Source organism: Mesoplodon densirostris, chromosome 10 (genome assembly GCF_025265405.1).
Source record: "Mesoplodon densirostris isolate mMesDen1 chromosome 10, mMesDen1 primary haplotype, whole genome shotgun sequence".
NCBI classification, from domain to species: Eukaryota; Metazoa; Chordata; class Mammalia; order Artiodactyla; family Ziphiidae; genus Mesoplodon; species Mesoplodon densirostris.
The window spans coordinates 67,591,258-67,618,845 of NC_082670.1; the positions used below are offsets into that span (position 1 = coordinate 67,591,258).

At 46.6% G+C, this 27,588-nt stretch overlaps 1 protein-coding gene across 1 annotated transcript in view; it reads right to left on the reverse strand.

Annotated features, from left to right (window-relative positions):
- Positions 1-19,908, reverse strand: part of CDCP1 (CUB domain containing protein 1) — a 57,930-nt gene extending 38,022 nt beyond the window's left edge. The window contains exon 1 of the mRNA XM_060109783.1: positions 19,648-19,908. Coding sequence (XP_059965766.1) covers positions 19,648-19,729 — 82 coding nt within the window. The 5' untranslated portion in view covers positions 19,730-19,908. The remainder of the gene's footprint in view (positions 1-19,647) is intronic.
- Positions 19,909-27,588: the final 7,680 nt, after the last annotated feature.

The window sequence follows — 27,588 nt, forward strand, 5'->3', positions numbered from 1 at the left end:
GTTTGCAAAATCCAATTTGTTAAATTGTGGATGCACATATCATGAGAGCTGGAGGAAGGGACACCAGCAGAAGGGCCGGCGATTCACCCTTCCACCCTGCATCCACCCCGTGGGGACACTCACACCATTTGCATGATTTCTCCCGCCTACTCCCTGCAGGAGGCAATTGCTGAATTCACAGAAGTTGAATGTACATTTGCCTGTCTGTCTACTCCATCAGGCCCCATCAGATAGTCAGCAATTTGAGGGCACCAAGAAAGGTCAAGGTACTCTGAAGATGCTGAGGTCAGCCATTAACTGTCTGGGGGTGGTCAAGGAAGATTTCACAGAGGAAACTTAAGATGGGTCTAGAAAAATGAATAAGGAGTTTGCCAATAGAGAAACAGGTGTCGGAAGGATAGGTAGAGAGAACGGCAGCGGCAAAGTCACAGGTGTGAAGAAGACAGCTTCCTTATAGCCACTCTAGGGAGTTTGGTTTGGCCAGAGGGGAAGGAAATGCAGGTAGAGGAGGCTGGAGACAGGGGAAGGGGCCAGGCTAGGAAGGGGCTTGGTTGCTGCCATGGAGTTTGGGCTTCACCCAGTGGGACCAGCATATCTTAGCAGCTTTGTGTAGTAGTAAAGAGCTTAGAGTCTAGAATCTGACTGCCTGGGATCAATTCCTGGCTTGGTACCACTTACCAGCTGTGTCCTGTTGGGCATATTCCTTAGCTTCTCTGTGCCTTACTTTCCTTACCTGCAAACGGGGGTAATAATGGAATTCTCGTAAGGACTAAATGAGTTAGTACCTATGAAGTGCTTAGAACGCTGCCAGTAGTCAATCGATGTTAGCTGTTATTGTTGATATTAGTAACGATAGATAGCACATTACAACTACTGCTACTGGGGCAGTACTGCTGGGGCGCTGTTGAAGGGTGTTAAGTAGGGAAACAACTGTAGCAGCAACTAGGCTCTCAGTCTAAAGCCAAGAGTCCTGGCTGGCTGGGCTGGACTCAGGGCGAGGCAGGTAAGGTGCCTAGGGGCAAACTTCATCACACTCAGGATTATGCAAGTGTGAGTGCTTCCTTACATTTTCCACACCACCCCTGCCCTGGCCTGGCCCTGCCCACCAACTATTAAGGTCCTTCTACATGTGTTGATTCATGTGACTCCAGCATCCCTTTGAGGCTCAGAGAAGTGACTTCAAGTCCTTGTTTGCTGAGCTCAGGAGGCAGCTGGGAGATTCTGGTTTGACCTCAGCTCACTTGCCCTCCCCACCCCCCCAGGGTACCACACTGAGCTGCCCTCCCGGAAGTTGCCAAAGCTGGTGGAATCAACGAGCAGAAGGGGAGGAAGTGCTGTCATTGTTATGAAGTACTTGGAGTCGTTGGCTGACATGGAGGGCCTGAGCATCAGCACCAACGTAACCCATCTGAATGGGGCCTGCTGTGACGAGGGGGTGCCAGACTCTCACACTACCAAAGTCGGAGTGTGGTCCAGTGGACCTGGGGCAGCAAGGCCTGCAGGCTGTGGAGGAATAAATGGTGTAGACACACTAAATCTCTTTGACCAGGTCTGTTTACAGACTGGTAAACCGAGGGGAAAGTATCACCAATGGCAGGAAGACCAGCCTTCTGCCTGCCTGGAAATAGTTAATTTCCCACATTCACATCAAAAAGAACCACAAGGCAAGTTGCTGTTTCAGAAACCAATCTGCCTTTCTTGGATGAGAAGCCTTTGGAGTCTAGATACCAGGCCAGTCTTAATAATAACACTGAGTACTTAGTATGTGCAGGGTCTGTGCTTGCACTTGATAAGAATTTATAAATGCCCACACACCCCACAGAGCAGGTTCTAATGTTAATCCACATTTTAAAGATGACGAAACCGAGGCTCAGAGAGGTCAAGTAACTTGCCCAGGCATGTATGATTAGTAAGAGGCAGGGCCAGATTTGTGCCTGAGCAGCCTGATACTGGAGACCAGCACATGAAAAATGGCTCGTCAGCAGAGCCAGCCCTGCCCAGGGAAGTCGACACATGGCCAGGAGCCTTGTGATGAGACTGGCCTATTATCATCAACAGTCAATCGAAATGGAATAAAACATTTCCCAGCTGCTGGCTCTCTAGGGAATTTCCAGGATATCAAAAGGGAAAAGTATTTGTTTAAAATGCACTTTGTTTAAATAGGCGCTTCGTTTAAAAATAATTTGAAAATGTGGTTTGAATTTAAACTGAAGATTTAAAGTTCCCCGGAATTCAAAATGTTTGGGGCCTGGTTCTTCTTTTGTGTGATATTTTTGGGCAGCATCTCTAGGCAAGGACCTGAGAAAGGGAACCTGGCGTGTTTGGCCGTCGATGGCTCTGTAGCTTTGTGAGACTTGCCTGGGGACTGTTGGCATGGGAGGCAAGTGGCCAAGTTGGTGGCAGAAGAAAAGCAGCCATAATTCTGGAACAAAGCACTGGGTATAAAGGGCTAGTGCCAGGTCTTGGAAGGAAAGCATCCTCCAGAAGCCCCTGCCCGAGGGGCTCACTTCTCAAGGCCACTGTCAGTGAGATTCATGGGCGAAATCACACCTGTGTTTAGGAGAATTCCCCAAACCCCCATCTCCTGAATTTCCTTCCCCTTTACTTGGGCTGCAAGAATCCCAACCCAGACCTCTGTTTGGCTTGGCAGGAAATGCCTCCTCCTGGAAAGAGACTCCCACCTGTCCTTCCAGGTATTTGAGCTGTAAAGCTGTTAGTTCATTGGTTTGGAGATCAGGCAGAACCTGATTGAGAAGGCACACCAATGCTCCCCCATAACCCTGTCCCCCTCCCCACTCCACCCACCTTACTCCCCTGGCTGGCTTGGGAAAAGCAGCCTCTTGCAGTAGCAGGGCAAATCTTTTTTCATTCTCTTTCTTGGAAGTAAAGGGAAGTGGGCTGATGGCTGCCCACACAGCATCCCCACAGAGAAGTTGAGTGTGGGGGCTAGGCCAAGCTGGGGGAATTCTTCAGGCTATTGTTGGAAGTATGGAGGAACAAGAGGTGACAGGACAGGGGATCATGCCATGCACCAGCCCCGAACAGCATGTGCACCTCCCAAGTGAAGAACTAGCCTGCCATTCCATCATGAGAGCTTCATAGGCTCTTTAAAGGACAGGGCCACATTTTAAGCCCATATACTAAAAACACTGCAATAGTCAGTTAACACACCAGAAAGGATTGAACATCGACTACAGTTATAAATAAAGGGTCTGGGGGTGACCAAGTGCAATGCATCAGGGTGAACTGGGACCCAGGCCTGCACTGGCGGAGCAGGGGTCAGGGCAGGGAAGAAGGCGCAGGAGGAGGACCAGGGCACGCACAACGGAAGCGGAAGGCCCGAAGACAACTTGGTGCTGCGATTGCAATGAAGGCTGACTCAGGCCACATGACTCAAGGTAATGGTGAGCTGCTCTCCAGGCCGGGTGCCAGCATACAGAGATGCACAAGGTTGGGCCCAGCTTCGGGGAGTCACATACATGGACCTCAGAACTCAAAGGACATCATGTTTTCACCCCTTCAGTGAGAGACCCATGGTTCCCTTTAAAATAGTTTACTATTTCCATAGCTCTGAGAACAATCACAGAGGACAATAAAGTTCAAAGAGCAATTTTAAATAAAAGGAACCATGGGCATTCTTAGTCAATCTGACTTGTTGGAATAGTTTATCAAAACAGGGACCGTTGTGTCCATCCATTCACTCCCTATTCTTAATTCCCAAACTCCCTAGGAAAGAAATTTATATGCAATGATGCAAGTTAATTTTCTAAAGTAACTGAATGATTCTCCAAAGTGGACACTAGCGATCAACTGTCTGCAGGGCTTGTGCTTTGAATTACTTTTTAAAGTGGTGATGGGTTTGCAGGGAGCCATCCAAACCTTCTGTTGTATCTTTCCCTTTTATGATCAAAGACACATGCCATATTGGAGACGTATGTTAGAGATGCATAACGAGGTCATGGGCCCTGTCTGGGCCACAATCTGAAGCAAATGAACACATCTATGGATAAACCCCTCTGGGACTGTGGCCATTTTAAGGCTTCTTGCCGCGATAAGACGCGGCATTTCACTCCACATGGAATGGAATTGTACTGGGTGGAGGGATGATTTCAAAGAGGCTCACAGAAGTAGAGAAATCTGCATAATAAGAGACTTTGCACGTGGGAATTGCAGAATTAAACAACAAATATAACTGAGTTTATGACCACAGCAAATAAGTCAGGATGATATGCTAAGTTGCCACAGGGCCAGTGTAAATCACATTAACATTTTATGAAATGTTAAAAAGATTCATTTTGCCCGACCTTGAAGTGTGAGTCATGATGAACTTGAAAGTCACTGAGGATCACAAGGACAGATGGGGAAGAACCAAAGGAGCAGAGTTAAAAAACCCATCTGGGGGTGCTTCCCTGGTGGCGCAGTGGTTGAGAGTCCGCCTGCCGATACAGGGGAAACGGGTTCGTGCCCGGGTCTGGGAAGATCCCACATGCCGCAGAGCGGCTGGGCCCGTGAGCCATGGCCGTTGGGCCTGTGCGTCCGGAGCCTGTGCTCCGCAACGGGAGAGGCCACAACAGTGAGAGGCCCACATACCGCAAAAAAAAAAAAAACAACCCATCTGGGGCCTCCCTGGTGGCGCAGTGGTTGGGAGTCCGCCTGCCGATGCAGGGGATACGGGTTCGTGCCCCGGTCTGGGAGGATCCCATGAGCCGCGGAGCGGCTGGGCCCGTGAGCCATGGCCGCTGGGCCTGCGCATCCGGAGCCTGTGCTCCGCAACGGGAGAGGCCACAGCAGTGAGAGGCCCGCATACCGCAAAAAAAAAAAAAAAAAACCCATCTGTATGAGTGCTCAGGGACACGAACAGAATGAGGGGCCTTCCCCTTCTCCGTCTGCCAGAAGTTCAGAAGTTACTGAAATTCCCATTTCTTTAGTGTTCCCTGAGTCCTCTGCCAATGGTCTCACCTTGCCACCAGAGATTAGCTGTTCAAGTTCCTCTGATAAAAAGCTAGCAGGGGGGCCTCCCTGGTGGCGCAAGTGGTTGAGAGTCCGCCTGCCGATGCAGGGGATACGGGTTCGTGCCCCGGTCTGGGAGGATCCCATATGCCGCGGAGCGGCTGGGCCCGTGAGCCATGGCCGCTGAGCCTGCGCGTCCGGAGCCTGTGCTCCGCAACGGGGGAGGCCACAACAGTGAGAGGCCCGCATACCGCAAAAAAAAAAAAAAAAAAAAAAAAAAGCTAGCAGGGAGATGGTTAAATAAGAATCTACAGGGTTTCCCTGGTGGCGCAGTGGTTGAGAGTCCGCCTGCCGATGCAGGGGTCACGGGTTTGTGCCCCGGTCCGGGATGATCCCACATGCCGCGGAGCGGCTGGGACCGTGAGCCATGGCCACTGAGCCTGCGTGTCCGGAACCTGTGCTCCGCAACGGGAGAGGCCACAGCAGTGAGAGGCCCGCGTACCGCAAAAAAAAAAAAAAAAAAAAAAAGAATCTACACACATCAGGCCTAACTGCTTCTTCTTCTTTTTTTAAAAATAGATTTTATTTATTTATTTTTGGCTGCGTTGGGTCTTCCGTTGCTGTGTGCGGGCTTTCTCTAGTTGCCGCGAGCAGGGGCTGCTCTTTGTTGGGGTGCGAAGGGCTTCTCACTGCAGTGGCTTCTTTTGTTGCGGAGCACAAGCTCTAGGCGCGCAGGCTTCAGTAGTTGTGGCACACAGGCTTAGTTCCTCCGCGGCATGTGGGATCCTCCTGGACCAGGGCTCAAACCCATGTCCCCTGAATTGGCAGGCGGATTCTTAACCACTGCACTACCAGGGAAGCCCTAGGTCTAACTGCTTCTTAACTGCAGAGACCCAACCTCCTGATCACTTAGGGGGACAGGATTGGGAAGTATGGGCCAGCCCTATCCCAGGGGCCAGGGCTGCAGCCAACTGGGAATGCATCCTTCTGTTTAAACCTCTTGTTTTAGGGAGTAGGGGTTAGTACCTTTTGTTGTTGTTATCTCCGGCAATCTTTTAATATTTTTATTTAAATTTTTTTCTTCCAGCTTTATTGAGATATAGTTGACATACAGCACTGTGTAAGATTAAGGTGTAGAATGTAATGATTTGACTTACGCGCATCATGAAATGATCACCATGATAAGTCTAGTTACCATTGTTTCCAGCAATCTTAAAGGCAGGGGTGGGGGTGGGGGTGATCCATCCACATAGCCTGACTTGGAGAGTAAGTCTTTGAATGAAGCTCTCTCAAACGACCATGGGCCAGTCTGTACAGTGATTCCTCCGGCAAACCATGTAGCCCCATGGTAAAACAGGTCAGCAAAGGAAGCCTGCACACTCTAGGAGATATTTGGGGCCAGACAGACACATGCTTTCTTCATCCAGAGGGGTCAGGACAGCCCCCAGGAGGTGTCATGTCAATGAGGAGGGCCATTATGGAAGGTACTATGTCAACAAGGATGGTCGTTATGGAAGGTGTATGTCCACGAGGATTGCTGTTACAGAAGGTATTAACGTGGGAGGCGTTAAATCAATAAGAATGGACATTATAGGTGTTCAGCCATCACGGATGAAATTATATCAACAAGGATGATCATTATGGAGGGTGTTACATCAACCAGGATGGCCGCTATTGGCACCTGGACAGTGCCAGTGGTGGCACTAGCTAATGATCTTAAGATAATTATGCCATAAATTCAGGGAGGTGAAAAACTGAGTTGAGGGACCAAGAATGCTGAGCTAGGGGTTTTGAGGAGGCTGGCTCCAAGGCACATTGTGCCTGCAGGAGGAAGAAAAAAGTAGATGGTTATTCCTGAAAGGGAGAGAGGCTGTGGTTCAGAGCACTTTCCCTTTCATGACCCGTATTCCTTCCTCACAGCAGGAGTTGGTCCTGCTGCTAAGTGCTATTGCCAAGGAAGGAAGAGAAGGATGGGAACAAAACTCAGTTAGAAAATCCCAGAGTAATGAGGCATTTAATCATCATTCAAACTACATTCTGCGGGCTTCCCTGGTGGCGCAGTGGTTGAGAGTCCGCCTGCCGATGCACGGGACACAGGTTCGTGCCCCGATCTGGGAAGATCCCACATGCCGTGGAGCGGCTGGGCCCGTGAGCCATGGCCACTGAGCCTGCGCATCTGGAGCCTGTGCTCCGCAACGGGAGAGGCCACAACAGTGAGAGGCCCGCGTACAGCAAAAAAAAAAAAAAAAAACAACTACATTCTGCTTCGTGCCTATAGCTGGTCTCCAGTCATGAATCATACATTGAAGGATTACTCTTCATTACATTTTTCCAGATAGAGGATCACTTTGCAAGTTGTCTTTTCAGAGATGGTGGGAGAACACTTTTATTTTATTTATTTATTTTTTTTACTGGGGTATAGTTGTTTCACAATGTTGTGTTAGATTCTACTGTACAGTGAAGTGGAGTTCCCCGTGCTATACAGCAGGTTCTTATTAGTTATTTATTTTATACATATTAGTGTATATATGTCAATCCCAATCTCCCAATTCATCCCAGCCCTTGGTGTCCGTACATTTGTTCTCTACATCTGTGTCTCTGTTTCTGTGTTGCAAACCAGTTCATTTCTATCACTTTTCTAGATTCTACATACATGCGTTAATATACGATATTTGCTTTTCTCTTTCTGGATTCCGTCACTCTGTATGACAGTCTCTAGGTCCATCCACATCTCTACAAATGACCCAACACTTTTAAATATCAAAACAACACCATGGGATTACTGGTGATGAATGACAGAGCCGTACTTCTGTTCCAGGGCCTATCTTAGGGTTTTGCTATGATGATCCACAGACCTCAGACACCAGAACACCTTGTCCTCCTCCTTCTCTTTTCCTGCCTGTGGAAGGTATTCTCCGTCCCCAACCTTTATTGCAGTTCTCATACATACATCTTTTGCTGTACTTACCACACTGGATATTGTCTCAAACTCAAATGCTTTCAGGGCCTAGGCAGGTAATATAAATGAGAAGAGCCAACATAGTGAGGAGGCTCTTTATTGAATCAGAGGGTACATGCTCTACTAAATATATTGTAATTCAGCTTTTTTCAAAACACATCAAACAGAACTGGGCTAAGGCCCTCAGGCCACCCATTTGTAGCTCCTGGTTTACATGTTTGAATCCCTTCTGGGTGGTGAGTCCTCAGAGAGCAAGGGACTAGGGTTTTCTACATCTGAATGTCCAGCATCCAGCACAAGGGGCCTCCAACATCTGGGGAATGAAAGGAATCTGTTACCAAATAACCCAAGACTAGGCTAGATCTTTTCAGGACAGTCTAGGCAAAAATCAGATTCTCTAGGCCTGCTCAGAGCTAGGCCCTAAAAGTGGATAGGGGGGTGGGAAATGCAGCAAATTGTTTTTCAAGAAGAGCTGCTCCAGGTGGAGAAGGCAGTCTTGGTCATTAGTTCCTTGATTCCCAGTGACTTAATACTTCTACTCCATCCCTTCTACACAACCAAATTCTTGCAGGAAGCATCTGTAGACTTCTTTGAAGACAGAATCATTGCTATACCCATAGCTGGCTTTAAGTTTTTTTTTTTAATTTAAAACTATTTTTAAGACAAAACTGTGGTGATAGAAGGCAAATCAATGGTTTCCAGGGGCCAAAGGGCAGGGACTGCCTGCAAAGGGGTCTGGAGGAACTTTGCAGGGTGACTGAAACGTTGTACCACCTGACAGCACTCATCAAATAGTGCAGTTGAGTGGTGAATTTTATGGTATGTACATTATATTTCAATAAAGTTGAAAAATATACTTTACTTTTAGATAAAAAATACATGAAGCACAAAGTAAAATATGTAAGCATATCTCTATAAGGCACCCCTATGTTATTTCATTTCACTTTCCCAAAGGGTGGCATACCATCCTCACTGTTCTGAATCTTGTGTTTTCCCCTCAAGAGTATATCTGGGGGGGTTATGACATGTCAGTACACCGAGAGCCACCCCATTCTTTTAAATGGCTGTGTAGCATTCCACTGTTTGGATGTACCATCATTAATTTAACCAGTCTTCTAATCATGGACATTTGGCTTGTTTCCAGTCTCCAGTCACCAGGGGAAGGAGAAGAAGATGCTTATCTGGAGTTTCAAGGTGCCAGTGGGACACACCTTCCTTGGTGTCCTACGTTCCTGGCTGGAACTGGAATTGTATTCCCACAGAAGCAGAGACCAGGGAAGCTGGAAGATGTTATTTCAAGGGTTTGGCTGCATTGTGTTGGGACAGGCTTCTGCAAAATGACCCAAGCACTGTCTACAATTTGAAAAAAAAGTCTTCTTTGTTGTGATAAGTTGAGAACTTGCTCCTGACAGCCCAGGGCTGAAGTGCCTGATAAGCCTGTCAGCAACTTCAGGGCAGTTGAGCAATCCTCCACCTCTCAGCAGGGATGAAAGCAGGGGCCCTGCCAGACTCCACGGAATATCCAGCTCTGGTTTCATGGCCTGGCACACTCCAGCCCAGTCTCGGTTTATGACACCTGCTCACAAGGACAGCTGTAATCTTCAGAAGCCCACTGGGAAGTTCTTTTCACTTCTCATGTGTAATTGGGCCTGATGTTTAAGTTATATAAAACCGGTCTGGTCAGTTCCTTGGCTAAAAGGAAATGTGTGTGTTTGTGCGTGTGCGTGCATGCATGCATGCACGCGCACGCACTGGCGTGCGCTGGTGCTCACCTGCAAACAATTTTTTAAAACATGTTCTAGTGTCATTGAGAACAATTTCTTGCAGTTTTTAACCCAGCAGCTTCGATTCTAGGAGCTTCCCCTTCCTCATAAGGGCCCAAAGCTGACCGCACTGGGATAGTGGCTGAAGCACAGCATGTAGTAGCAGAGGCTGAAACAACCAAAATGTCTCCCAAAAGCAACCTGGTTACACAGACAACGGCCCGGCAGTTTGGTCCATGTTGTCTGCTGCTGAAAATTTCAATGCTCTTCTTGGGCTCAACTCAAATAATCAAAGTAATAACAATTAAGTGAGGAATCTGTTCGAGGCTGGCTGGACACTGTGCTGAGTGATTTACAGATGTTATTTTCATTGGGTCTATGCCTCGAAGATACTCCAAGGCCCCACTCCAGTGAGACTTGTCAGCAGGGCGGTTGGTGGTAAAGATAGCCCATCATCACAGGCTGAGTCCTCCCGAGACAGTGTCCCCAGCTGCCTGGGGCCTCCAGCATAGCGTAGACTTCTAGCAGGAGCAGCAGCATTTGATAACTTCACCCTCTGTGCTGCTGGCTCTTGGACTCTCCTCCGTGGCCGGTGTGCCACTGTGCACCAGAGTCAAGCGTCTGTCTGGGTCCAGGAGATGCCCTTCACACTCAGGGGCTTCATCTCACCATCTTTGCATCCTCCATGATGTCCTGGGACCTCGCACCAAATGTTTGTGAGTTGTTAAAAAATGTTTCAGGCAAACAGCCTTGTTTGAAATACTTGATGTCCCCACCACCAGCTCAATGATGGAAGATAAAGCATCTGCTTGAAGGAATCTGGCACGTGCCTGGACATACACCATCCTAGCCCAGCTCCCAGCTGGACCACAAATTGTCAAGTGTTGAGAAGTCTCCTCATGGCTCCAAGCATTGTGTGACATTACTTGGAGATGGCCAAGTGGGCAGACCCCAAAACAAAAACAACAGCCTGACTTGAACTCTGTGTAATTTTTGGATGCAGAAAGTTGATGAACTCAATTCTGGAGACTGTCTTTTATTGTCCCAGCCAAAGACAGCAGGTAGGCACCCATAAGTTTTTTACAGAAGTGGCACATTTCCCCCAGAATGCTTTGATTGTCTGCCATTGAGGGTAGGGAATGTTTGCACTTCACTTAAAACAAAGAAAGTTATACCATTTGTGCTCATAGAACAGTTATAATTTGTTTTGTCAAAATATTTCCGAATTTATTATTTAAAGATGTTCACAGTCTAGGGTGAGGTGGTTAATGGCCTCATAGTATATTGTTGAGCTGCATTTCCATCTGGCAGAATGGACGGCCTGTCCAAGAGTACAGCCTCTCCCTGGCAAAGTCAGACTAACAAGGCTCTCAGTGGTGCCCTTGGCTTGGGCTGTACTCAGGAGAGAACTGAAGAGTGCAGATTATTTTTTAAGTACAGTAACTGAAGAAAGAACTTTAAATTTTATAAAAGTTTGTGAAGTATATGTCTGTAAAACAAATTCTGATTTTCTACTCTATTCTATCACAAATTCAGTATTACTGTTTAGAGAAATCCAAACCAAACAAACCAAGCTGGGATATTGTGAAGCAATGTGGTTCACATGGGAGAATGTGCAGGACAATACAAAGTCCTTGTCATGATCATCACGGCTACCAGCAAACCATCCTTCACGCAGGAGGGCTCTGCTGGCTACACTGTAGGCCAGATACTTCTGGTGTAACTTCTTCCTTCCAGTCTTTTTTCCTATGACTAGAGTCACACTGTACATACACACATTACTTTACACCTTGCTTCTTTCACTGCATCGCGATCATTTTCTAGTTTTTCCCTTGCAAGTACCCAGGAGTGGGGTTGCATTCCCGAAAACCCACCCACACCCCCATCCACTTCCTCCTGGAAGTGGACCAGCAGAGACTTATGAGCATGTTCTACAGAATGAAGATCCTGGGCCCTGGGGTGAGGAAGAGAACCCAGACCACCAAGAAGGTGTCTTCCACACCCTGAAGGGACACAGAAAGCTGTGGCTCCATCTGTCAATCCACACTTTCTTTTTTCTACTTTCTAGTTTTCCCAGTCCACACACGCAGTCACTGGGACTGTGCTTCCCTCCTCCTCCTCTTCTGTCTGATTTGCATCAGATTTGGAGCCAGAAGACCTGGGCTTTAGACCTTTTTGCCCTTGCCACCTTCTCACAGTGACCTGAAGAAGTCATCTAATGTCTATAAGCTCATACCCTCTCCTAGAAGGAACTGGCCTTGACCTGGATTATCCATTTGTTTATTCCACAGATATTTATTAAGTGCCTGCTATATGCCAAGCACCATTCCAGCCACTTCCCTAATGGGGATTGGATATGACCCTGTCTGAGCTCTTCCAATAGCTCGGGGGTCTCCAGAAGATCCACAAATCAGCTCTGATGTAAATCAGCTCATAAGACATTAGGGCTGGTGGTTCCTCTGCACGGTCCAAGCCCCTACATGAAAGACTGGAAAACTGAGGCCTAAGGAGACAGGGCAACTTTTCCCAAGTCATAAGGCTAACTGTTGACAAGACTTGAAGCTAGAACCAGGTGTCCTGACTCTTAAGTCTGGCACTCCTACCACTCTGCCCGCCACAACGATGACTTCTTCCTGGGTTCCCATCTATACTACATTTCAGTCTCCCTTTCAGTTGGCTAGAGCCATGCCACTGAGTTCTAGTCAACAGAGTGGCAGCAGAAGTGATATGAAACAAATTCCATTCCTGGACCATAAAACCCTCCATGTAAGACCCTCTCCTGCTCTTTTATCTTCTATCAGTTTGATATGGATGAACACAGAAGCCACACTTCTTGAAGATGGTGGAGTCAGAAAGTGGAAGGAGCCTGGGTCCCCATATCACTGCTTGGAGGAGATCCCCTGTTTAGGACCTTCTGTGAGTAAGAAATAAACATCTATTGCGTTTGAGCCATTAGACACATCTGGGTCTCTGTTATAGCAGCTCAAAGGGTGTTACACCTTAACTATTATACTTATCAAGGTAAAAAGTCACAAAGAATTAATCAGTCCTCAATGCAAACATGAGGAGCTATCAGAGGGCAAGCCCGTCTTCATCCTTCTCAATACACAGTGCTCATGGCATTCTGATCACGGAACTGAAAGTAAATATTTGAAAGGAAATTCAAAATATTTCCCTTGCCTAAAGTTTATGATTAGTTTCAACTGGAAAGAATAAAGAAAGGAGTAAATTGCAGCCTGGGGTGGTTAAGAGCCTGTACTCTGAAACGAGACTGCCCAGATTTACAGATGGCACTACCACCTATTAGCTGGGCTCTTGGGCAAGTTACTTCCCCTATTACTCACTTTCTTCTATTTGACATTTTCTGTACAAACCCTTTGACCCAGTAACTCCTCATCCAGGAATTTCACTTACAGATAAACTTGTCCATATACCCAACAAAGTCAGCTGCAAAGATGGTCAGTGAGGCTCTGTTCATAGCAACAGAAGATTGGAAACAATCCACTAACAAGTGGCTGGTTAAATATAACATGATGCTCCCATGACAAGGAATATTATGCAGCTGTCAAAAAGCATGACAGTTCCGTATGTTCTGGTATGGAGTTAGAACCAAGATGGATTGCTACATGAAAAAAATCAAGACGCATATGGGACACATCCTATACTATATACTATATTTGTGCTCCGTTTTGTGTAAAGAAGGGAGGCATGTATATTTGTAAACTTGTACATGCTCAGGAACAATGCACAAGAAACCACAGCTGCCTCTGGGAGGAGGCCTGGGGTCAGAGGTAGAAGGGGACATACTCCCCTCTCCCCCCCACAGATCATTTTGTACTATTTGAAATTTTGTTACCATGTACAGGTAATTCTCTTTCTAAACACAGTTTTTATATTGTTTACATATTAAAAACATATACACATTACCATATGATCCAGCTATCCCACTTCTGGGTATTTATCCAAAGATACAAACACACTGATTCTAAAAGATACATGTACCCAGATATTCATAGCAGCATTATTTATAATAGTTAACATATGGAAACAACCTAAATGCCCACCGATGGAAGAATGGATAAAGAAGATGTGATATATATAGATAGATAGATAGATAGATAGATACGCACACACAGACACAAACAATGGAATATTACTCAGATCTTGCCATTTGCGATAACATGGATGAACCTTGAGGGTATTATGCTAACAGATGGAGGAAGTCAAATACTGTATGATTTCACATATATGTGGAACATAAAAAACAAACAAACAAAAAACAAAATAAATGAACAAACCAAACAAAAACAAACAGGTAGATTCAAAGAACAGAGTAGTGATTACCAGAGGGGAAGGGACGGGGTCGGGGGTGGGGAGGCGCGAATGTGTAAAATGGCATCAACTGCACGGTGACAGACGGAAAATAAATTTTTGGTGATGAGCACGCCGTAGGGTATACATAAGCTGAAATACAATGCTGTACACATGAAACTTATACAATGTTATAAACCAATGTGACCTCAAAAAAAAAACATTTTAAAAACACACACTCCTAGAACAAATATGAACACAGCACTCAGTGTTGGTTGATTTTTCAAAAAATGAAAGAAAATTTCTGGAGTGCAGACATTGTCTCTAAGATGACCAACAAATGCTGTCTTTAGGAGTCCCACTGTGCACTGTGCACACTGGTGACAGAAGCTGAGTTCTGAAGTTAGGCTACCTGGGCTACCATCTCAGCATCACTACATACTTGCTGGGTAGCCCTGGGCAAGTTACTTCACCTTTCTGTGCCCCTCTATTCAGGGGCTTATAGGAGTACTTGCTTGAGGCTGGAGAGCTAAATGACTAGCAGGTCTACTCAAGAACGCCTCCTGGATTTACATTTTCACAAGAGAAAACAGCTGAGTTTTTATTACTCAAACATTGTGTCATCTATCACAGTTATTTTTGGCCAATGTCTATTTAGGAAATATGTATATTTACATCTCCAAACACAACACAACATTTGGAAAAAAATGTATGTTGCAAACAAAATAGGCAGAATGTGAGGATCTGGTGGAGATGCCGCGACTGCCAACAAAAGGGGTGCAGGAAGTTATTACACACAAATCAACTGTCTGTGAAGAGCCACATACAGTAAACGGTCTGGCAATCCAGAAGGGATGTCATGCATTTTACATTTAATAGAATTGGTTGTTAATTATATATGGGTATCTTCTGGTGTTTCATTATGCTTTTGGAAACTGTTGGGGGTTTGTGTTTTGTGCAGTGGGTTTTTATAGTTTGTCCCACATGAAATAATGAGATGTAGGGCATCAGTGAGTGTTTTCATGCAGAATGTCTGGTTTTTAGGGATGAATTACTGATGTTAAGTGGGAGATGCTTACACGTAAAATACTCAGAAGAGTGGCTGGCACAGAGCAGAAGCTCAGTATGTGTTAGGTATTACAAGTAGTAGTTAGTAATTAATAAAAAAACAAAAACAAAGAAACAAAAAACTTGTGTACTGAATACAAACCCAAGGCTACAAAGAGGTGAGGAAGGGGACTTGGGTCTCCTTGCTGGTTTCTCTAAAATGTTGCCAGCTGCCCAGGAGAAGGTGATGGGCTAATTACAAGGTTGTAGGAAGTGGTTTGAAATATTTTGATTGTGGAATAATTTTTATAATTTAGAATGATAATTAAGGGTTGTGAACTTTTCTTAATCACCCAGGTGGAGAGCCTTAGCTATGGCTCCCCCATATCACACCCCATTGTTCTACCCATCTTGACCTCAATCACGGATCCTTCTGACCAGCAAACTCCCCTTCTCCTCCATCCAAATCAAAGTCAGCACCACTGAGCAAAATCGAAGGTGAGGCTTGTGTTATAAGCCAAGGGACTCAGTTCTGGGTTTTTGTTTTTAGCAAAAAAAGTGCTGCTGGACTATTAGTACCACCTAGCTGGGGCGCTCCTAAGATTCCTGAATACCCACCAACACCGTTCAGACCCTGCTTGCTGATCTAGAGGGAGGAATGCTTCTCCCATAGTTGCTAGTGAAATAACAATGATGACAGCCCAGAGGAGTGTGGGAAAAAGGCATTCATACTCTGTTGGCAGGAAGGTACACCAGGACAACAGGACAAGCTACCCACAGGGCAACATGGACATGTGTATCCAAAACCTTAACCTCTTCTCCACTCTTCATCCCAGCAATTCTATTTCCAGAATTTTAGTCGGACAAAATAGTCAAGAATGTGCAGAACAATATAGCCACAGGAACACATTCTCAGATATATCAAAATGGGATAATCCAGCTGACACTATTTTATAATCTTAGCAACGCAAAGACAATATCAGTCATGTCATTATAGAATCTGTGCTATATAATTTTTAACGTCTTTTCACTGAACAGACCCCTATTGTTGGACATGTTCTATTTTTTAAAGCTTTTTTAAAATATATATATTTATTTTATTTATTTTTGGCTGCGTTGGGTCTTCCTTGTTGCACGCGGGCTTCCTCTAGTTGCAGTGAATGGGGACTACTCTTCATTGCGGTGCGCGGGCTTCTCACTATGGTGGCTTCTCTTGTTGTGGAGCAGGGGCTCTAGGCGCACAGGCTTCAGTAGTTGCAGTACGCAGGCTCAGTAGTTGTGGCTTGTGGGCTCTAGAGCACAAGCTCGGTAGTTGTGGCACACGGGCTTAGTTGCTCCGTAACATGTGGGATTTTCCTGGACCAGGGATCGAACCTGTGTCCCCTGCGTTGGCAGGCAGATTCTCAACCACTGTGCCACGAGGGAAACTCTGGACATGTTCTATTTTTAGTAGGAAAAATTGAAAGCTATCTAAATGTCCACCAATAGGGGACTAGTTAAAGCTATACAAAGAGATGGTCCCATTTTTGGTTTTACACACACACACTCAAATTGTGTGCCAAAATGACCAAGGTGGTTTGCTCACAGATATTTTGTTATATTTGTTGCCAATTTTTCTACAATAATTATATATATATTACTTAAAACATTTAAATAATTTCAACTTCCTTTTGCCACATTGATAGCCTGGGAGAACCCCTAGAAGAATGTCAGGGGGCAGGGTACAGTCATCGCAGACAAAATGGTAACATATGAAGTGACCCTTGAGGCTGATGGGTCAGCACCCGGACACATGTCTACAGCCAGCAGAGAAACAGTCTGTGTGGGTGTGGGGGTTAGAGGTGGGGGGAGGACTCATCAGTTCTGTCAGTTACACATCTGAATGTGAAAAATGATGAACACACACACTCACCCAGGGTGAGTGAACACGTCATTTGATGCCTACTCATATTTTTGGCAAGAAACAATGGCGGCAAGAATGGGGTCACTGACCCAGACTCTGGTACTTGAGTGGTTCTTGGAAAGCCACTAAGTTGAGGGTTTTTTTTTCTTTCTTTCTTTCTTTTTTTAAAATGTTATCCTACTTGAATCTCTTAGACTAAACTTTTTAAAAAAAACAAATAAATTTATTTATTTATTTATTTTTGACTGTGTTGGGCTTTCGTTGCTGCGCACAGGCTTTCTCTAGTTGTGGTGAGCAGCAGCTGCTCTTCGTTGCAGTGGGTGGGCTTCTCATTGCAGTGGCTTCTCTTTTTGCAGAGCACGGGCCCTAGGCTCGTGGGCTTCAGTAGTAGTGGCACGTGGGCTCAGCAGTTGTGGCGCATGGGCTTAGTTGCTCCGTGGCATGTGGGATCTTCCAGAACCAGGGCTCAAATCTGTGTCCCCTGCATTGGCAGGCAGATTCTTAACCACTGCACCACCAGGGAAGTCCCTAAGTTGAGGTTTTAACAAGGCTATTTTAACTTAACCAGTCTTTCATTCTTAGAAGTGGGAGAGCTGGTGGGAATACCAAACTCAAACAAACACACCTCCCACCAAGATGCAAACTTTCCTTTACTCTTCATCTCTGCAGTGACACCAACATCATTTTCACTCTGCAGAGTCTTAAGAGAGTTCAGGGCTTTATAAAATAAATCCACTGTGCTAGGCTCTCTGGTTCTCTCCATCTTTTCAGGACAGACTCTACTAACTTCTCGAAGGCCTCCACCAGTTAGATCAACCCCAAGACTTTGGGCAAAGCAAATGTACTCTGTGACTGCTCCAACCACAAAGGGATAACCTTTAGTTCAGCCCAGAGATGTGGCCTCACAGGTCCACTTCCTAAGACCACAGGAAAGATTTAAGAAGGTAAAATGGGAAAGTTCCTGGGCTTCCCTGTACCTATACAATGAACCAAGAGACACGGCTCCAACAGTCAAGAACTTCCTGGAAAGAACAGACTCCACTGGAGCCACTGGAGACCAAAATGGCAGCCTCTCCAGGCCACAGGGAGGAATCAGACATGTAACAGAAGCCAGTTCAGGATAGGCTGTCACGGTTGTCAGTAATGCACTGATGCTTGATTTACACCATACTCTTACTGGAGGAGTTCTCAACTGTTATCACAGACAACCATCACAGACAACCGGAAACATCTCAGACAATTCCCGAGTTTCAAGACAGCTCCCAAGTGTGATGGGCACACTTTTTTTCTCACACATACATTTACACCTATTTTCATTAGCTAAATTACTCTTTATTCTTTTTATTTTTTATTTTTTTTGCGGTACGCGGGCCTCTCACTGTTGTGGCCTCTCCCGTTGCGGAGCACAGGCTCCGCACGCGCAGGCTCAGCGGCCATGGCTCACGGGCCCAGCCGCTCCGGGGCATGTGGGATCTTCCCGAACTGGGGCACGAACCCATGTCCCCTGCATCGGCAGGCGGACTCTCAACCACTGCGCCACCAGGGAAGCCCCTACTCTTTATTCTTAAACTGACTTTTTCTTCAAGGGAATCTTGAAAACTCAGTCCAAATTACAATAAACACAGTAAATATTTTCAATGTCCCATCTTCTGTGCAGTAATATGTCACCTCACTGCTGTTGGAGAAAAGAACCAGGAAGCTTTCCTGTCTGGGATTTGTCATGATGGCAATTGCCGGAACGCCCAAGTTCAACTCATCTGCTTAGATTGATTCTTTAACTTAATTTCCTCTAATTTACCTGCCTGCCAAACACAAACGTCCCCTTAGATGCAGCAAAGGGTAATCAAAAACCCAAATCGCTTCCTGGATAGCTCTTTCAAAAACACAAAAGTTGTACTAGTCTCAGGAAAGGCCTCAAAACAAGTTCCTTCATGAAGAGACCAGTACGGTTTTAATGCTTCCAGGGCACACAGGGCACCTCCTCGTAGGCCCAGGTAGCTGGGATGTGGCGGTCCCTGCCCCCCACCGGAACTCGGAATTCCCACACAACTGTGGACCGCCCCCTCTGCCGACCCCCTTCCGCTGTCCAGGTCCACTACCCACAGGTGCGAGGGGCGGGGGCGTGCAGAGCCTCCGCGGCGCAGAAGTGCTTTCATTTTTGGATTAATGTTCCTAAACTTCGGGAGAGCGAAAAAGGAGCGGACGGTCACGGGGAAAGGTGAGAAAAAAGGTGGGATGTCGTGGCGCCAAACCACCGTTTTCTCGCCCCGTCTTTCTGGCCCAGGCGCTGAGGTAGAGGGTGCGCCAGAGAGGGAAGTTCCCTCCTCACGCCCAGCTCGGCGCCATCAATAATCCAGGGAGAGCCCCCGAGCGCGCGGCGCGCCACCTCAGCGAGGTTCCCCGGGCCCGGCTTCCGCGCGCCCTTCCCTCCTTCTTCTCTGCCGGCGCCCGGCTCGTGGCCCCGACCACCGCGGTGCTCCCCGCTCCGGGACACCTCCACTTGCCGCGGTCTGAGCCCTGGGCGAGGTCGCGCGGAATCCAGGAGGGTACGGCCACCACTCCCGACGGGGCACGCCCCGGAGCCGGGCTTCCGGGGGGCCCCAGCCGTCTGAGCCCCCCGCCCGCGCCGCCCCTGCCCCACCGTGGCGGGCGGTGTAGACCCTCAAAGCCCAGTGCTCCCTCAGCGTTCCGCGCACTGGCAGCGCCGCACTCACCCCCTCCGCGGGCCAGGCACGCAGCGCCCAGCAGCAGGACCCCCAGCAGTCCGACCGTGACCCTGCAGTTCAGGTCGGCCATGGCTCCGTGGCGCCTCGGTGTCGGCGGGGAAAGCGAATGTGGCCCGTGATTCGGAGCGGCGGCCGCGGGCACCCGAGCCTGGCACGGGCTCCTGTTAGTTCCGTCCCGTCTAGCTCACCTGAGCGCGGGGCGGACTGGCCCTGGCTCCGCCTAGCGCCGCGGGAGCCCGAGCTGTCTGGGTCAGATCCCTCCTCCCTTTCCTCCTCCCCTTCCTGCCTCTACACCCGCCTCTCTAGTCCAGAGCAGTGGGACCTGTAGCCACCTTCCGGGGCCTAGCTGCCGCCCCTCTCAAGAGTTTGTCTACTGGCGCGAAGGTCGCCCTTGGGGAACCCAGTCAGGCCTCCTTTTACTTTCCGGGCGACAAAGGAGGCCACTGTGCCGCCCATTTTTCCGGGGGATCATGTCTGTGGATCACTCAAGCCCTGGCTTCTGCCTCTGCTTCCTGATTTGGGCTGGAGGCTTGCTGGACTTTAACGCCGGTGCTACAGCTACTCCTTGCAAAACTGTGAGCCTGAAGCCAACTCCAGGCACTTCACAGCCAGTATTTCTAATGCGCACAGCAACCCTTCCACATAACAGTTGAAACATTTACTGAGTCACTCAACCTGCCCAAGGTCACCAGGCCAGTTAGTAATTTATGGAGGCAGGATTTGATAACCCCTGAAGGGGTTTCCACAAATGGGGCTGCTTTGTAACATTTTTGAAGAGTGAATGAATGAGTGAATAAATGCATGAGCCTGGAGAGGGCGAAGAGAAGAAACCTGAACAGGTCCACAGAGGCCCCTTCCTTGAGTTGTGAATAGTATGTATGGTACTCGCGTGAGGCATTTACTCCAGTCGTTGGGCTGTAAATCAATGGCGCTGGGTATCTCTCCTCCCAGCTGCTGGTGTGCCATCTTTCTCTGATTTCCGAGGTCCTATGGATTCTCCTTACTCCCTGCAGACCACACACCATGTCCAGGGTCACAGGGCCACAAGGAGAGGCAGTGGATGGTTCAGGGACTCTCAGCTAGCAGACCAAGGTTCTGCCAAAATGACTCCAAGGGCCCCCCGGGTCTGTCTGTGCCAGTGGGCAGCCAGAGGCTGGGCCAGGGTCACCCAGAACAACCTGGAAGAAGAACACATGAAAGAGCATTGGTCTACGTTCAGCTCCCACTTTTGTTTGATTCTTGGGGGAACTGAGCTTCTCCAGGCTGTCCTTACACTCATTGGGAGCAGGGCTGAGAAACCATCTCTTAGGAGCTTCATCCCCTCCTTCTATGTCTTCAACGATGAGAATAAAGCAAACTCTGCCCACAGTCCACGAGGGAGGCAGGGATGTCCAGGCTGCGGACATGACTGCCCCCCACCCTTCCATCTATGGCAGGGCCTGGACTGTGTGCTGGGAGGAACATCAGAGTTTATCTTCCAGTTCACTTTCTGCCTCAGGCAGACAGATGGGGAAACTGAGGCCTAGAGGGAAGGAAGAGGATGAGAAAAGTAGGAAAGCTTTTGGTGCTCCCCAGGGAATTGAGGGCAGATTCATCAAGAGAAAGAAAGTTTCAGAAAATCTAAACATCTTTCAAATATGTTTATGGTAACAGGAGAATAAAGCAGATTTTCTCTGTTTTCCTAATTCTAAGCAGACATATATACCCCAGCATCTTTTCCTAGCATCTATAACACCATTGTTTTCCACATATGATGATGATGATGATGATAATGGCAATGTGTTGAATTGAAAATACTGGAAATATTTTGTGACAACTTTAAGCCTAAGGAACAAGTCATTTCTTTACTGTATCATTTTTCCAAAGTTTGCTTAACTGGCCTCCCTGGGAGAGTGAAACTAACTTACTGTAAATGACATGAGTCAATAATTCTCAGATGTGAAGGATTAGTGATGGTTCCAGATAATGGCAGCAAAGAGAAAGAGATTAGGAAAGTGGGGAGGCACTTCAGCATCCTTTGCATGACAACCCAGCTACATAGTTGAATTCAAGATGTCTTGAGGTAATAGCTTGGTTCTTGGAGTAGAGTGTAATCAAAGCATTGCCAAACTTTGGAAATGTCTTGTCTTTACAAACTTGGCTGAATGGAAGGAGTCAATTTTAAAAGGTTATTTTTGAACTGGCAGAAATCCAGGCAGCTGCAGTCTGTTGCCAGAGAAAAATGACATTGAAAGATGAGTTTTAAAACAGACTGTTCTATCTAATTTTGACCCCTCTGGAAACCCTACAAAAACTACAAAACAGGAATTAAAAAAAAAAAAAAAAGACATAAGCCTACAAAGACAGGGAGAACAGACAGAAGACAACAGCAGGATCCTCTTGGAAGCTGGAAAGCAGATGGACAAGTGGTAACTGTAAGCCAGTAATGGGGAAAATTGAGAAGTAGCATGATGTATCAGATAGAATTCTCAAAAAGAAACAAAAACGAAGCAAAACAAAACAATAAACCAACCCTAAGGAACTGGCAGCACAAGGTATTCTGGAATGGGAGGCTGAAGGAGAGGCTAAAACAATGAAGCCCGGGAGAAAGCTGTTTGAAAAACACTATATTTAGATCTCTGGAAACTGTCCTCCATTCCTTCTGGCTGGGCAACTGTCCCTCAGCAGAAATCTGAAGCATTGTTTTCTGAAGAGGTTAAAACTGAGGGAACTGGGCTGAGGAGTGCCAGGCATAGCTGAAGGCCTAGGAAACATTCTGAAAAATAGGTAGATAAAAGGAACATATGCATTCTCTATGCTGAGCTCCCTAGCCGCCTGGCCCCAACTTGCCTCCCAGATTGCAATAGTCTCAGTCCATTCTGGAGATGGAAAGTGTCTTCTTCTGGAGAATCTGACCAGCTCAAGGGGAAAAGGCCTAAAGATACAGATGTTTATATCCCCATCAATAGGCTAACCAGATCCCTACAATGATGTTTCCAGCTGGTAAGCCCCACCAGTTCAGCTTTTTGATCTCTCACATTTAAATATGACCAGGCGGTAGGATTTCAAGACATCTGAGGAAAGCGTCTAACATGATAGAGTCAAAATCAACCAACTTACTAAACAGAAAAAAGCAACTTGGAGAAAAGAGACTATATAAGGAGAATAAAACAAAACAAATCAAAGCAAAACAATTACTGACTTCTTTATGCAGTAGGAACAGGTTTTATAAAAAATGAATATTCAGGGACCCACAGAAGAGTTCTTAGAAAAATTTTAAAACTATAGTAGACATTAAAAAATAAATAGAAAACTTAGAAGATTTCCCAGAAAGTAAAGCAAAAAGAGAAAGATAAAAAAATAGGAGAGAAAAATTAAGGTAATTAGAGGTCCAGTTCAGGAGATCCAACATGTGAATAATGGGTTTCCTAGACAGAGCAGATGAAATAGAGAAGACATCATCAATAATATAATTCAAGAAATTTCCCAGGCCCGAATGACACAAGTTTCCAGATTTAAAGACTCATGGAGCATCCAGCACAATGGATAAAATAGGCTTACATCAAGGTACATCACAGTGAAATTTCAGGAACCTATGAACAAAGAGAACATTTTATGATTTCCAGATAATTTCCAGGGTCTCATGAGAAGAAATGAAAATCAAAATGGCTTTGGATTTCCCAATAGCAACACTAGAAGCTGGAAGACAATGAAGCAATACCTTCAAAATTCTGAAGGTATAATAACTTCCAACTAAGAATTCTGTACCCAGCCAAATTACCAGTTAAGTGGTAAGGTTCTGATTCAGACATTCAAAATCTAAAACAAAAACAAAACCAACAAAACCTCCAAACAACAAACTCCCACACACCTTTCTCAGGAAAATACTGGAGGATGTGTTCCATTAAAACAAGAAATTCATGAGACACAGAGAGAAGTGGATACAGGTGTGTGGGGCTGAACTTAATGACCTTAAGAAAAAGAATACAGAATTACAAATAGAAAATCAAGTGGGAAAAATGATTATTTATTTAGAATAAGTAAAGAAATGACAACAAATCACAAACTTGAAAAAATTGAAAAATACCCCAAATGTCACAAAAGCCAAAAAAAAAAATGTGATATCTTCACAATTAACTCACTGGTACAGCTCTATATCATTCATTCATTCATTTCTTCAGTTCATTTTGCTTCACTGATGTGTGTACTACCTGTTCTGGAACTTCCAGATTTCATCAGGATGCATCAGATAAGGTAAGATGCAATCTTTATTTGTTGGCACAGCTTAGACATGTGAATTCACACATAGAAATACTCAGTGTTTATAGAAACATTACAGTGTTGTGCCCTACAAATACAGGAATTCTTACAAATTCTGTATGTGTGATTCTTATAAAAGAACAAAATAGTGTGGGACATTTATAATTTTATATGCTGCATTATCCATTTATTTCTGACAGAAAAAAGAAAAAAGAAACCTTCATTTTTGATAAGACATGATGAGAACTGCATGTTCTGCTTCAAATTTTAGTTTTGATAATTGGAAGAATTTTCCAGACTAGCTTCTTTGATTTCTCCTCCTCCACTATCCACATACTTCTGGTTGGGCACTGTAGGACACATTCATAATATAATACCATCTCTGACCTTGCTCCTTTTGGTCACCTCGCCTGATGAGTCAGCCCAGTGGATGGGAGGGGTATTCCTGGAAGCTGCTACTACAGCATGAGGGCAAGCAATGACACGAAAGTGACCGTGCATTATGTAAAGATATCCTAACAACCCCCAATTAAATGTATATCCAATTCAACTTCTCCTTAGCCAGATCCCAAAATGCCCATAGCCACTCAATCCTGCATTGCCTCAGGAGAGGTGGGATAGAGGGGAGGTGGGGGAAAACTCTTTTTGCAGTTGAAATACATGCCTTTGCAAATTCTACAAGAAACATGACCAGATGAGCACATGCCTTTGGAAGGGCTGCACAGTGATATTTGAGCTTTCTTATCTTTATGATATATTTGCCTCTGGACACAAGAAGCACAAGATCCAGCTCAAGGGAGAGGTAAGGAATTTCCAGGGTTATGTGCACTAGGCTTAGAGAAACTGGAGACCAGACTGAGTCAACTTGTAAAATGTACGGCCAAGGATTGTGGAAGTCCCTCCTGAGTGAACCATTGCACAGAATAAAATCAAATGGAGTCATTACATTTATCGATGAGATCCTCAAATAATAACAGTGTCTGGCCAGGATGTGCCTACTCCACACCTCAGCATACCTATGCTCTTAAAATGCACTTGAGCCACACGCGGCTGAGCAACCAGAGACAAGGAGCTGGCACCATGGAGTGACACAGCAGCCCTGAGGAATAAACTTTTTTTTAAGCTTCTGTGATTTGGGGCTTCCAGTCACTTGTAATGGAACTTCATCCTTAGGTAAGCACAGGATATTTTTCTGGTGCCATGGAATGTTAAGGGAAAGCAGACCCAAGTGATTCACTGCAAAAAGGAATTTGACCTAAATGAGAGAGGTGGAACGGCTCAATGACTAACAATGCGATTCTGCAGTCAGATGTCCTGGATTCAAATACAGGCTGTGCAACCTGCCAGCTTGTGCAACTCTGTATATGCCTCAGTTTCCTCACCTGCAAATTGGGGCTATGAGAGGACGTCCTTCAGAAAGTGCTGTAGAGATTAATGAGATAATATATGTAACGGGTTTAGCACAGTGCTTGGCACATAGTAAATGCATAATAAAGGTGGCTGAGATTGCCTTTGCTATGGGGGTTGGTATGAAAGGAGAGGGTATCAGCTTGGTGGGGGTGGAGGGGAGGACTCTGGAAAGAGAGGTCTGGAGACCAACTTCTTCATGATCTCATTCAAGCACGAAAGCGTCAGTTCTCCAAGACAGGAAGTTGTCTCTGCTTTACTCATCTGGATGTTCCCACTGCTGAAAACAGTGCTTGGTACGTAGTCACTGCTCAGCAGATAGTTGGGGAATGAATGGATTCATCAAGCCAATGAATGCGTGGATGGCCCTGCTAACCCGGCCAGCTGAGCCTGGGGAGATCCTTGTAACTTGGGACCCTGAAAAGATGAATGGCAAGTGTTCATTTTAAAAAGGGGTGGGGCCCCTGGCTTCCAGAAAGAGGCCATTGTGGCCCATGCCAGGTGTCTGGCAGAGACCCTGGCCTTGTGGGACTGGCCAGTGTCTGGTGGGCCAGGACTTCATCTGGTTTGAACAGAGGGGTGGAAAGAACATCTGTCTGCATCAGGCAGCTTCTCTGAGACTTTGCTTTCCAGGGGATTAAGCAAGTTAACAACGGGGAGATTCTTTCAGTGCACAAACAGCCCTTACTGTCACTGTAATGCCAACCACTGTTTCAAGGAGAAAACCTCCCAGTCACAGTTTGGGCAGAGGCCCCTTTGTGAGCCTTGAAACAGAGGAGTTGGCTGTGGTCTGGGGATGAAATAGGTGCTCCTAGTTTGCCAAGTAATTTTTTTTAATTAATTAATTTATTTATTTTTGGCTGCGTTGGATCTTTGTTGCTGTGCACACAGGCTTTCTCTAGTTGCGGCGAGTGGGGGCTACTCTTCGTTGAGGTGCGCACGCTTCTCGTTGCGGTGGCTTCTCGTTGCAGAGCACAGGCTCCAGGCGCGCGGGCTTGGCTCTGTCTGATAGTCTGTAGTCGTGGCTCGCGGGCTCTAGAGTGCAGGCTCAGTAGTTGTGGCGCATGGGCTTCATTGCTCCATGGCATGTGGGATCTTCCCAGACCAGGGCTCGAACCTGTGTCCCCTGCATTGGTAGGCAGATTCTTAACCACTGCACCACCAGGAAGCCCAGTTTGCCAAGTAGTTTGCCCAAGGGGGAACCATGTGGTGCAATTTCAGTCCTGGGATGAGTAAGACGAATAAAGAAAATCCTCAAGGAGCAGCTAGTCATGCTGCTGCGGACCAGGGCTGCGTGAACGTGCGTCTGCGTGACTCAGGAACTCGCCAGCAGACCGCCAAGCACCTTCTGTGCTCACACCAAAGTTACCTGAAGCCCAGGAATCCGCACTTCATCACCTCCCCAAATCATGGCACCTAGGAGGTCAAGGTAAAATGACAGGGGAAGAAAGAGGAAACGTGAAGCAGGAGACAGAGCTCTCCTCTCCTCCCTTTTTAAGCCTGTGAAGCCAGCTACCTGTAAGTCTCTTGCCCGCAGGATGAAGAAAGCCAGACCCTGCCCTCCCTGGAGAGCACTGCCCTCGGATATGAGCCATACCCACGTCAGGCCTGTGCTTGCCAGCCTTGTTTCTTTCTTTCCTATATTTTCACTTGGAGTGTGGGAGGAAAACGGTCTTTAGAATGCCTTCAGAGATGTTCTTCCCCCAGGAGAGGGAACTGAGTCATAACCACTGAGCTGGAGCCTTGGAGCTCATCTGGTTGTCACTTCCTGTTGGATGGAGTCACAGAGAGGGGATGTGACACCGTCAAGTCACACAGCAAGTGACCTTCAGAGCGGAAGCCAGGTGTCCAGCCAAGAGTCTGTGAGCTCTCCTTCCTAAAAAAAACCTGGTCCAATTCTGCCGGCATCCTCATGCCCACCGCCCACTCACCACACTACCATCTGCCTCTGACCTTGGCAGCTTGGCTTCCACCCTCACTGCTCTGCTGAAATGTTTCTCCCCAGAATGGCCAATGCCCCTCCCCATGGTCACACCAGGCCTGGTGACAGGAAGATGGTTTCAGAAGGAGGAGAGGATGGGGAAGGGGTGTGGGCCGAGGTTCTGAGACTTCCCTAGTCCAGAACTGGTTTGGGAGCTGCATGGGCAAAGACAGGGCTAACCCAATAATACCAAAGCCATTGGTTACTGCCTTTGCCTGCAGTGCCCTCCCACCCCCACTTAATGGGCTGAGAATCCAATCCATATCCTCAGGTGGCTCAGGTTGCACTTGTTGTGCAACCAT